Below are 13,152 nucleotides of genomic sequence, written 5' to 3' on the forward strand. Positions count from 1 at the left end.
ATATACTGCAAACTACAATTTTAGCAATTTTTCAATAAATTCAACTACTGCTATTGTAAAAATACATTCAAAATTATAAATTTTTCCTAGAAATTTTAACGTAAATATCTAATCAAACTATTTCAATATTTCTCGCTTCCTATAATAAAAAAAAATCTTTTTACACTTTTTAATTTTTACGTACGAAATTTTTACTGTTTAAACAAACTTTACGTCCGTAAATATTCAATCATTCATTATCTATTACTAATGAATTTGAAAAAAAAAAATAATAACAAAAAAATTGTGTCAAAATTGTTATAATTTTAAAATAAAATAAAATAAAAATATAAAATGAATGATAAGTGCGAATTTTGAAGTATTTTTTTTTTTTTGTATAAAAAAAAAGAATGGAGGGTTAATGAAATCATTTGAACTCTCCGGTTGATACAAATTTGATTTTTTTTTTCTAATCAAAAAAAAAAAACTTCATTTTTTTCGCGATAATGTTACCTTGTTTCTTTATGTGTACATACATGATAATTTTGTTAAAACACACATTCTACATACATTTTACTATAATAAAATGGTTATCATATCAAACACCAATTTGTGTATAGGCATAACAGTACATATTTATGTGTAGATACATATGTAAAGGTACTCGTGTAAAAATGACTCAAACTGTTTGAATCAAACATAAATTAAATAAAAGAGGTAATTGACCGTGATTTTAATCATTTGTGAAAGTGGTAATAATATTTTCTCTCTTTTAATTATAATATTCGTATTAAAATCCACATAATATGTACTCGTATGTATATGGAAGATTTGCACTTTATTCTTTTGACCTTCTCACATCTCCCAAACATATAAAATACATTAAAACACAAATTTTTATTATTAAAGGTGAGAGAGAATTTGTTTTATTAATAACATTACGAACGTAATTATATATTTAATTACCTGTAATAAGATTTTGTATATAAGATTATAAATATAACAGTTTTTGTGATAATTTGGACCAAAAATATAAAAGTAACAATATAAAATTTCAATATTTTAGTTTTCGCATTTTTACCGACCGTATTGTGTATACAATAGGTAGGTTGTGATAGCAATAAATTTTGCATATCGAATTTTCGGTTGGAATGCACTTTTCCACGGTAGGGAAGTGTAAATAAACTACTTTTAGCAACCTGTCGGTCTGTCGGTCTGTGTATGCACGCATGTATCTCAAGTTCAGCTAAACCGATTTTAATGAAATTTTATATGTAAGTTTATTTCGACCATAGCACGGATTGATCAACTTTTGGGATATGTCAGGCCTCGGGAACTGCACTTTTTAGCGGGCCTGTTTCACATTTTTGACCATCTTAAAGAAAATATTCAACCGATTTACTTGAAATTCCATATATAAGCTTCGCTCAACGTCCGCGAAACCTTCTAACTTTTGGAAGAAATCAGGTATCAGCTACAGGACGTTTACTATGGGCCAAATTTACATTTTTGCGTATATAAAGAGAAATAATCAACCGATTTCATTAAAATTTAATATTTGATTTCTTTGTAATAACAATGAACATATAAATTTTTTGGAAAGATCAGGATTTTGGTAAAACTGATCTGCGGGCCGATTTCACATTTTTTATCTATGGAACGAATTGTTGGAATTTTTTGAAATTTGATATTTGGGTCCTATTTGTTGCCCAAACCAACGGGCGAGCATTTATGGGAATTCGGGTAGCACAAAGCGAAACTCTACTATGAGCCAAATTTACATTTTTCTAGGTATGTTAACTAAAAGCTTATTAATGTCCTAAAAATTGAAAAGAAGTACTTAACAGACATTTTTATAATATTCTGTAACACTTTTACTTAACTAGACAATACACATTGGGGTCGGTTATTTGATGACCACATCAGATTTTTTATTTATCTTTTCATATACAAAAAATTTTAGTTTAAATTTAAGTGAAGCTCAGAGGGAGGCAAAAACTTCAAGTATGTATAATAAAAATTTCGTATATTTACATTATTAAAACATTTTTAAAATCAATCAAATTATTTGAAATTTGCGAAATTTTGGAAATGCCATCTATCAAACAAAACAGTTTAAACTAAAAATCGGATTACGTTATACTTGTTGTGTTGTTATTGGTTTTGTCAAAACAGAAAGAAATCAGAGGTGAATAGTTGCCGACTAGCATACGAATGTCTGAATTTAATCTTAGAAAAGTTATGAAAAATAATTTTTTATTTGTTTAACATTAAAACAATATAAAAAAATGTTGTTCAAACGAAATGCGAAAAAAATGTGAAATCTACAATTTTTATATTGAAATTCAAATTTGTCTCAAAAGTGATTACTATCGTAGTCATAGTTACATGAAATTTTATGATTTTTAGATACCCATTTGTTATCCAACAATGCTTCACTAAATTTGCGGTTCTCAATTATGCGTCCAATGCTGACAAATATTGTTCAAGTACATGTAAAGCTTACGTCAAACCATTGCGTAGTTTCACTAAAAACTACATTAAGGCTATTCTACCCTATAGAATATGTGGTCAGTTATTGACAATTCACAAGAACTGGTTTTTGACAATTGAATTTTAATAATATAAATGAAATTTAATCTACTGAAATCACAATATGATAGAAAAGTAACACGTCACTTATTTAAGGCGTTATACACAAAACAGGTTTTCTATAATTTTGAACGAAACTTTAATGACTATAGGGAGTTCAATACAAAATTATGAGTTTCAAATTTTCGTTATGAGTTCAAATTCCATAAATAGCAATGGTAAAGGTTACACAAATAAATTCAAAGAGTAGAAAAATATTAATAAATTGTGAATAAACTTACCGAACAATTTTTCTTTTATTATTTGGATGAATCATTTGTGCATATTTTGGATCTACCTTTTTTAATTCTTCGTGAAGCTCCTCAGATGTCGTAGTTAGCCATTTCTATAGTGAATAACGTTGCAATTGCATACAAAAATAGGAAAAATAAAATGAATTTTAAAATTTTTGTTGGCGATAAGCAAACAAACAAATGAAATTAATTAATAAATTAAAGCAAGATTAAATCTAAATTAAATTTTAATTACCTCATTTGATTCCACTGTACTTTCTATGTATGAATCTTCTGAAGCATTCACTAAAATATCCCATAGTATACTTTCAATATAATAATTTGTGCCACCGACAATAATTGGACATTTTGATTGTTTCAACAAATTATCTATCTAGTTTTTTATTGGTTAAGGAAAACATTTGCATATAAATGATCTTAAATTAAAAAGTTCTCAATTCAAATTAAAAAAATGTACACTTTACAAAAATTTTATTTATTTATTCACAATTTTAGGAATAAACTCATATTTTGAGATGAGGCTTTTCTTTTCGTCACAAGGTTTAATTTATTCAATAAAGTGATAACCAAAGGCTACTATTATTCGAAATCAAATATCTATAAAAGAACCGTGTTTTTTTTTTAATTTAATTAATTTGATAAGGAAACTCGTTGGAGCAAATCAACAAAATATTATGTACAAACACCACGTTTGATTTTAACCAAAATAATCAAAATTTTCACAATGTTATTCTATATTATGCCTAAAATCTAAACTTTAAATGTACAAAATAACTTACTAGTAACAACTACTATAATAAGTATAACTTTTATATTTAATTTTTAAGTAAGCAACTTTATTTAGAAATTGAATATGAGATTAAAAAATTAAAACATCCGGCAAGAATTTTCATGTGTATGTGCACTTTTTAAATTTAAATGTTATTGGAGTATTTTTTAAATGGGGACTTTCCCCATTATTATTTTAAGCTCAAATATAAAAGTTTTAACTTGAATGTTTAAAATAAAGGTGTTTTGTACCTAAGTAGACACAATATACACTCATAAATATTTCTGATTTAATTGATATAACATACAATTAATGCACATATTCTGTAAATAGAAAAAAATTGTTTTAAGATCATGATTGCCCTCTTACAGTCTCGTTTTAAAATTAAAAACATATGTATGTGTGTATGTATGTAATTTCAACTTAATTCTCCTTAATTAAATAGTTGCCTTATGATTTCCATTCTATATGCATATGTATAATAAATACATAAATATTTAAATACATATGTACATGTAAATTTGATAAAAAACGAAATTTCAAAATGAGTCATTCAAATATAAAGATGACTAATACAAACATATGAAAAATATTCCACTCATAAATAATTTCTTAGAATCGAAAAATCGATATTCTTAGTTCGCACTATAATCAAACGCTCTTAAAGGAAATGGCAAAAACTGGAGAACAAAAAACAAAACACATTGCTGTTTGGATATTTTGAAATTTAAAATCACGCTTTACCAAGAATCTAATATCAACTAAGTATGTGCGTATAAGAAGGAATCAAACATTTTTTTTTTTGATTGATTTCACAGAAATAATTTTAACTTTTAATTTTTATTTTAGATTTTCACAAAAACTTATTATAGAGATTAAAATTATATTATAAATATAATTTTAATAGTTTTATAATGGTGTGTATAATGAAAACTGTTTTGAAAACTGAATTGCACAATTCGCGTAAAATCATCGATTCTTGTTTTGTAGGTGTTCAATTTTACATAAAACGCTCCGCTTTAAGGCCGCATATTAAGAAATAATGTGGGAAGATAAAAGCAAGTAATTTTAATATTTGAAATCAGAATACGCAAATATGTTAATAAAAAGTGAAACTTAATCTTTCGTTATTTTTATTAGAATATCTAGCTTTTCCCGTTCTTAAAAAAGCGCTTCAGCTACAGACAAAGGTGGTACTTTGTAAGAAGGAGGTCATAAATGCTATTATATAATCATGTATGTTGTATGACTAATTGAATATGATATCGGTCAACATACGATACAAATTGTGTTGCTGCAAAATATTTACAACAACCAATTTGTGATTTCGCTCCATAAATTTAAAATGCATTCAAGAATTTTATCTGCAATTCCAAGAAATAAATTAATGCAGACATAGAAATAAGATAAAATTTTGAATTTATTGAATTGAATAAGATTTATATAAAATTTTAATAAAAAAATACTTAACTGGTGGTAAATATAAAGCACATAATCCTAGTCAACTCAACTTTTGAAATAGATATTCTTAAAACTTATGTCTTTTGGAAATCATAAATTGGACCACCATAGGAAGTCAAAGTTTTTCCATTTAATTTAAATTACAAATAGAATTTAAATATACATATTTATATATACACACACGTATACATTTAAGCATTTGTTTGGTTTTGATCAATTACCCGTCATATTTTTATGAAATTTGATTTGCACAGCGCTATCAATAATAAAGTTTTATGAAATTTTTATATTCATTTTAAATTTTCATTGAATTTTAAATAGAGAAATTTATAATTCTCTTATCTTATTGCGATATAGAAATTTATACCCTCAAGGAAATATTTGTGATTATTAGAGAAAAAAGAAAATTTTTTTTGTTTTTCTTTTTTGGGAAGGTAACAAACGTAATAAATCTTTAAATGTTTGCCTAATTCAAAAGTTTAAAAACTTTTTTTTCAAATTTAAAGTCTAATTTTCAAGACTGTTAAATTTGTAACACTTGCCGTCAAAAACCCTTGAGGAAATTTTCTATTTTAATTTTTCAAATTTTTGTTTCTATTTAAAATGCTATTTTCACATGTTTGTCTGATATTTTCAAATCACACATAACTTAATTTTAAAAGAAATGGAAAACTAAAAGGAAAGATTATTGATCTAATCAGATATTGTATGCATGTATCAGTAGTTTTGAATGAATATGCAAGAGTTCAAAAGAAAACATTAGACGTACACGATATGATACCTAGTCACAATAACATAGAGTTTTTTAACATACTACTACACTTTTTTCAATATAACACTATAAATATTTAACTATAACACAATAAGTGTAACGCCAGAAATAATTTTTAAATGTGTATTAGAAAGTAGTACAAAGTGTGTAAGCAGACATAACGGAAATTATAAAGGCATGCGTTCATACATATTTCATTTGAGAATTTGGAAGCTGCAAAATTGATTTTTATTTGTGAACCATCATAGGTTGGGTTAGGTTAGGTCGACGCGGCTACCGCAAGGTACACATAGGCCAGTAAGGCTCGTTGTGATACCGCCGGATCCACAAAATCCCCCGCCCTCACGAGAACCAGCCCGAGCTTTTCAGAAACCGGTTAAGGCCTCTAGCATTTACATTTGCCAGATCCGTAGTCCGCAAAAAGAAAAATGATCCGAGGAATTTCTGTCTCCTCCTGGCCAAAGCCGGAAATGAGCAAAAAAGGTGGGCTACGGTCTTCTCCTCCTGACGTTCGCAAGCCGTGAGCCATCATAAACCTCTAGAATAATTTTTGGAAACATAAATTAGTGTGCTGGACCAAATTCTTGCACGACAATTGAAATTTTGTTTTGAATTGAATACTGAATTCCCACATCAATAAATTAATGTAGAATTTTTTTGCAGAACCCGGAAATTCACCCACGTTTTCACATTGGAACAATTGACCGATTTAATTCATTTAATTTGGTCCAAATTAATCCATTTAATATTTGCTCTCGTTTTTGTAAATGCTCATATTTGAGTCATAGTTTATGCTTTGTTAAATGTTATAATAGATTTGTTAGATAAGTTATTTTATTTGAAAAGAAAAAGCAATAACAAAAATCTAAATCATCTCTCTCTTTTGTTCATTGAAATGAATAGGAAAAATTTATTTAAATAATTTTTGTATCTCTTATATTAAAACATGCAACGTTTTGATCACTCTGAGTGATTGCCTAATTTTCTCAAGAAAAATGACAAAAAAGTTCTTAAAACTTTCCTTATTAGAGAATTAAATGCTTCCGTAATTCATACTTCACAAAAATCACCTTAAAAAGTTCTTATGTTGTCATATTTATATCCGCAAAAATTGGATGTTTGCAGAATTGTGAACTTATAATTTCGTTTATAACAATTGGTTTAATTGGAAATAAATATTGATTTGTATAGTTAAAACATTTTTACTCCTTGTTGAATTCTTGGCCTATGAAACCATGTTTAATCAACTATACTGAGCTTAATTTATTAAATTTTTTATAAATTTAAAATTTTTACCTCAAAATCTATTAACTCGATTCGAACTCGATTATATGCAATAGTATAGCTCAAATATCTACAATAGAAATTCAAAAATAAATTCATCAATTCAAAGCAGTTAATTAGGAGTACGGAGTAAGTTAATGCAATCATGCACAAAAATAGGAAATGGTTGCGTAGCATGAACTTACAGTGAACTCATTGAATCATTTCTACGGATACCACCGAATTAACACGATCAACTAATTTTTTCTATATTCCTTATCATTTTTATCAAATTCTTTTTTATTAATTTATTTTTCTATTCAAATGTCGCCGTTAAAGAACTTAATCTCATACTCGTAATGAATGCAAAAAAACTTATTAAAATGAAAAAAAGTCAAAATCATTTGAATTTAAAAAAAAGTTCTATAGCAAAAATACTTCACTCATTTTCTACTATTATTATTAAACTTTTATCTATACTTGACAATATGGCAAAAATTTAGAAATACTGTAGACTCTTGATATAAAAACTCTTTTCGTACAATGTAGATCCTTATTTATAAAACAATTTATTTGACAGTTACAATATGTTGCGTCCTATCTTAATATGTATAATGTAAAAGCAGCCTATTTTACAAAAGATCCATATTATATTCCAATCCGTGTAATTCAACTTAGAGATTCCACTGTACACCTGCTTAGATATTACACTATTAGATTAAAAGCACATCATCGTTTAATTGCACCGCCTATAATTGAAATATCCGCTTAAAGAACCCCTTTTTTGGTAATATTATCAGATCAGTATAAAAGAACATTAGTGTTCATTATTGATTTTTGTGCATCACAGATGGAACGATTGTTTATCTGTAGTTATTCGTTTTAATGCATAAACTGTCCTATTAAGAACTTTTTTTTATTGCACTAATTGTTTAATTGAACAGGATTTTTATAATTGATTTACCCGTTTCACCCATTCCTGGTGCATTTAACCGGGGAGAACTGTACATGTATTAAGTAACAAACAGTTTCAATTAACTGAAATTTACTTTTCGAATTATTAAATTTCCGGAAAATTTAATTTATTGTTATATGTATACCACTTTAAAAATTATTTACCTAATTTTAATCAAAATAAAAAACATTATTAAACTGAATTAATTGAGAGATGGTTTAGAATATTTTCTAAAGAATTGAAATTCTCATTTTTCAAAATTAATCCAATTTTAAGACACTAATCAAAGTTAATGGAACCTGGGAAGTTTTTTCCTTATAGTTTAAGTTTCATTATAAAATTTGTAAAGTGTTACATAATAAAATTCCATTTAAATTATTCAAGTTCAATTTTCTCGAAAATTTTTTATATAACATGCTTTTGTATTATGTACAATAGATATAAATTTTTGCAATGAAAATCGACAAAAAAATAAACGTGTGTTTGAGCGTGTTAATAAGAAATATATACGTACGTACATATGTGTGTACATATGAATATATTTGACCTATAAAAGGGAAGTGAAACTTAATTTTTTTTCTGTATAAAATCAAGAGTAAATACATAAATAATATTTATTATAAATAGTAGATTTTAGCCATTTATTAACAATATATGGTGTGATACGTTTTTAACACGTTTTACACTTATTTTTTTACACAACAAATTTTCATTTCCAGCAGGAAATTTTCAATATTATTTGCAAATGTAATTTTTGTAAATTGTATTAAGAAAAATAATAAAATATTATTTACAAGTGTAAATTTTGGAAGAATAGAATTTTGGTAGAATGCGCACGTGATGCAGGAAACATTTATTTATTTTGGAACAAATAAAGTGTTGAAATCTTTAAAAGATTGTGTATCTGAAATTACTATTACATGCAAGCCATTAACATTTATCATTTGATGCATGCGACTACTCAATCTACTAAATTTTGTTATGAGACAAGCTGGAAATTTATTAAATGACATATTATATTTGATATATGTAATTATTTTTGCTAGTATATTAAATTCGTAATAAAAATTCATATGAAAATCCAGCATAGAATTCTGAATAAACTTATCCATGTCGGTCCGTTAATCTATCGATTCCATAGCAATTGAAAAATCGATTGGGCTATAGGATAACCAAATTTTCGACAATTACTAAAAATATTTTACATTAAGAACCTCACTTAATTGAGGGTCAATGGAATCAGAAAATCTAGTATTTGACATCTAAAAGTTTGCACTATTCAAATTCAGCTTAAATGAATCAATTTGTTCATAGTATTATTAAAATTTAGTTTTTGTTATGTAAGTTCATACAATAGTATACTACATACAACTCCATAAATAATTTGTTTATATCTCGGCAACTACAAAGCTTAAATAAGTATTAAAACTTTATAAAACGAGTACGGTAATATGTGGTCTAGATTCTAATAAAATTTGGTAGTGATTATAACTCAAACAAATGAGAATATGTACCTATAAACGCCAAATTCAGGTGATAAACTTTAGAAATAGAGAAACATTGAAGGGTTAGTAGTAATTCCTTTCGTTAACTGCAACATAGTAAACCATTCGCACAGATATTACAGAGTTCACACAGTTAGCTATTTTAAATACAACCAGTTTTTCTATACAACCAGTATTTTTTTTTGCTGCTTGATCCACAAGTCATCTGCATAACTATTTGAGGTAATTTTACTTTTGTAAAATAACTATGAAGACTATTTAAAAATTAATTAGTTTGATAAATAGTGCGTTTACCCCAAATAACAATAATAATGTTTACTATTTTTGTTTTTTGGAAAGTATTTGCGCACTTAGCATAACATTATACACAAACAAACATACATTTATTCATACACATTTCAAATAATTCCCACGAAATTGTACGAATTGTAACAATTTGTGTACTAATATTTCTTTTTTCTTTTTCTGATACTTTTAAAAAAAAATCATTTATTATTCAAATGGAAATTATTCTCTGTTAAGGTTAACCCAGTTCAATAAAATGTCTTAATAAATAACAATTCAATAATATATTTTCAATAATCATAGTAGCAATGCGTAACTACATAATCGTGAAAATTAAAACTGGCAGCCCGTTCCGTTCCCTCTCTTTACGTTCTTTACGCATTTTTTTTTTCGATATTATGACGATTAGTAATAATTATTTTATTAAAGACGAATAAATTTACTTATATAATATTAAAAAGTAAAAAACGAAAAAAAACACTAAACTTGTTTACTTAGTTTTGTTGTAATTTTTATTAATTTTCATTTTTCTTTTTTTTATTATTTCTTTATTTTGTTTTTAAGTTAAAGGGTCATTCACTGATGATGAATGGTTACTGAAGTTATTGAAGCGGAAATAGTTTTTTTTTTCTTTTAATTTTATTATTATTCTTGTTGGTATGTTATTTCATAAACAATAAATTGTTCAATAATTTCCCATATTCAAAAAAAGTCCAATATTAAATTTACTTATGTGTTAGGTTTCTTTTTCATTTTAAGGAGGAAATTTGTATACGTAATTGATAAATCATTTCATAGGATATGTTTTTCAGAAGTAATTTAAGAAATAGTGACCTTGAATTAAAATCAATATATATTTGAAATATTACCCTATTGTAATAAAAACAACATGTTGGTATTTTAGTAACATAGAAAAAATTAACGAACTGGTTACTTTTACTATATTACTAAAATGAGTTCTTAATTATTATTATTAGTTCTTAGTAAGAGAGAAGCCCCATCCGAATATACAAAATCCACGCACTAAACCTAAAAAGACGGCCGTTCAGCAACTCTCAGTAGTCCTAGGATTACTTATACATATACTCCGACAAATCATAATGAATAAACCCACGCTAATCTCAAGAATGTAAATTTGATGTTCAAAATGCAGTTTGTCTAGAACAGTATGCTCGAACTCATTATTTAAAATTCGAATTATTTAAAATTCAATTCCATTTAATGTTTTTAGCAATTGATCCTTTGATTATTAAAAAAATTTTTAATTTATTAATAATTTTTTGTATAATTTTTTACAATTTCAAGTCCTATCAAACTTAAAAAAACACCCCATATACACTTATGAAAAAAATATAAGCGTTGATGCAACTACTGTACATTAACTTTAAATTTTGTTTTCATTTGCATGCGAATGGAATCATACGTTTTTGGTCTAAAATTTATGTGACATTGTCAAAACTTCCAAAAAAATATTTCAAAACAAAATATGTAACATCAAGAACACTAAATTTGGTATTTTTCTAAAATAATTGCAACAAAATGTTAAAGTCTGTATTTATAATTGACTTTGTAATTTTTAAATCTCAAATGTTCTAAATTTACGTACATGTACTTTACATTCATATACCAAAAATTTACCTTATAAGGGATAAGTAATTTTCAGTAGAAATTTGAGCAAAGTACTACAACGGCTTCAATTTTGAAGCAATTGAATTTATACCGGCAATTTTTTATATGGAAATTTTTAAAGTTCCCGTTCTCGATTTATTATAAACGAAAAAGCAAATCAATATGTGATTAAAATTTATATTTGTGTATTAAAGAAGTTTGCGTTCAAATTGGTGCGTTACTTAAATGAAACATTTAAAGAATTAATTTTCTTTTAGTAAAATTTAATTTTTACTTAAAAATTATTGAATAACTTATAAATACCTACAATAAAATTTATATGAATGTATTAAAATTAAATGGTTTTTAAGTTTTATTTGCACTCATACATATATGTATGCCTATAATACATTGTTAGACATAATATAGTATAGTAGCAGACTTAATAAAGTAAAATGTTTGATTATAATTATAAAGCATGTACGTATGTGCATATAATATATGTATGTATGTACATAATAAACAAGCGAGCGAGTTATAATAAATGAATAGCATAAAAAATAATTTCCGTTTCTTGCACGTGTGTTGCCTTTTTCTTCTATTTTATTTAATTTCCAGAGTTATTGTTTTTAAAAGTTAAAGTTCAAATTTACATAATAATAATAATTAAAAGGAAGAAATCGTATAAGTACTTATAATGGAAAATGAACTTCTTACGATCCATCTAAAGAACTGTAAATTACGAATGTTGGGCTAAAATTAGATTTGTATTAAAAATAATTTTTGTAGTCACATTGCACATTATATGGGAAACCAGTTTAAAACAATAATATAATAGCTTTTAACTAAAAAGAAATTTTGAGTTAAATGGTTGTTTGTTAAGAAAATTTCATTTAACATTATATAAGGGAATTTTTAAAATTAGAAAAACTGGTTGAAATTTAAGATTCTAATAAATTATCGATCATATTTAAATAACGAATTTGAAGTTCACACTTAAATTTGATACGCGACTCAAACATTGTTTACATATAATGTAAATGTAAAATATGTGAACGGGTGTTTTTTAGATGATATAGACGGGTATTCCAGATGCTATACTAGGTTGTAGATTTTTAAGGAAACCGAGTGGGGCAAAACGACCCTATTCCCAGTATAGAACTGGAGATATCCTGAAGGGAATCGGGCAGCAGTTCCCGAACGCTTAGAAAACATTGTCCAAAACAATTGCGACGCCGGACAGTTAGTACCGGGCAGTCGCAAAGAGTGGTAACCGTCCCCACCAAATATGCACAGGGAGGAGCCTGATTTTCCTAGTTTATGCAGGTGACACTTCAATGTGCAACATGAAGAAATTCGCAATAGCACGAACTCAATTTGTATTAATCCCCAAAAACTCTGCAATGAACTTTCCCGAGTATTATGGACGAAAAACATATGCAAGACGACACCTTCTCGTGTCCCGTCAGAGCAAGTCGCATTCCACCGCGAGCAAACAGGCAAGCTTAGTCATAACAGCGGAATAAGGCAGACCACAGAAAGGTGGTGGGTGCACAAAGTCAGCCCAACATCTCCTCAGCGCCAGCCCATCGGCAACCTCATTGCCTTCACGTTCACTATAGCCAAGCACCCAAATCAGCGGTTTTTGCACCCATTTGATGCTATACTGA

The 13,152-nt window shown here is 26.8% G+C and overlaps 1 protein-coding gene across 2 annotated transcripts in view; it reads right to left on the reverse strand.

The window, feature by feature from the left end:
* Window positions 1-13,152, reverse strand: part of LOC129619050 (tRNA dimethylallyltransferase) — a 114,491-nt gene that overhangs the window by 81,037 nt on the left and 20,302 nt on the right. For both annotated transcript variants that reach the window (XM_055534126.1, XM_055534127.1), the window contains exons 3-4: window positions 3,100-3,237; window positions 2,853-2,956 (exon numbers count right to left, since the gene is read on the reverse strand). In XM_055534126.1, the coding sequence (XP_055390101.1) occupies window positions 2,853-2,956; window positions 3,100-3,237 (242 nt within the window). The remainder of the gene's footprint in view (window positions 1-2,852; window positions 2,957-3,099; window positions 3,238-13,152) is intronic.

This window comes from Condylostylus longicornis, unplaced genomic scaffold (assembly GCF_029603195.1).
Source record: "Condylostylus longicornis isolate FDR11 unplaced genomic scaffold, ASM2960319v2 ptg000010l, whole genome shotgun sequence".
Lineage (NCBI taxonomy): Eukaryota > Metazoa > Arthropoda > Insecta > Diptera > Dolichopodidae > Condylostylus > Condylostylus longicornis.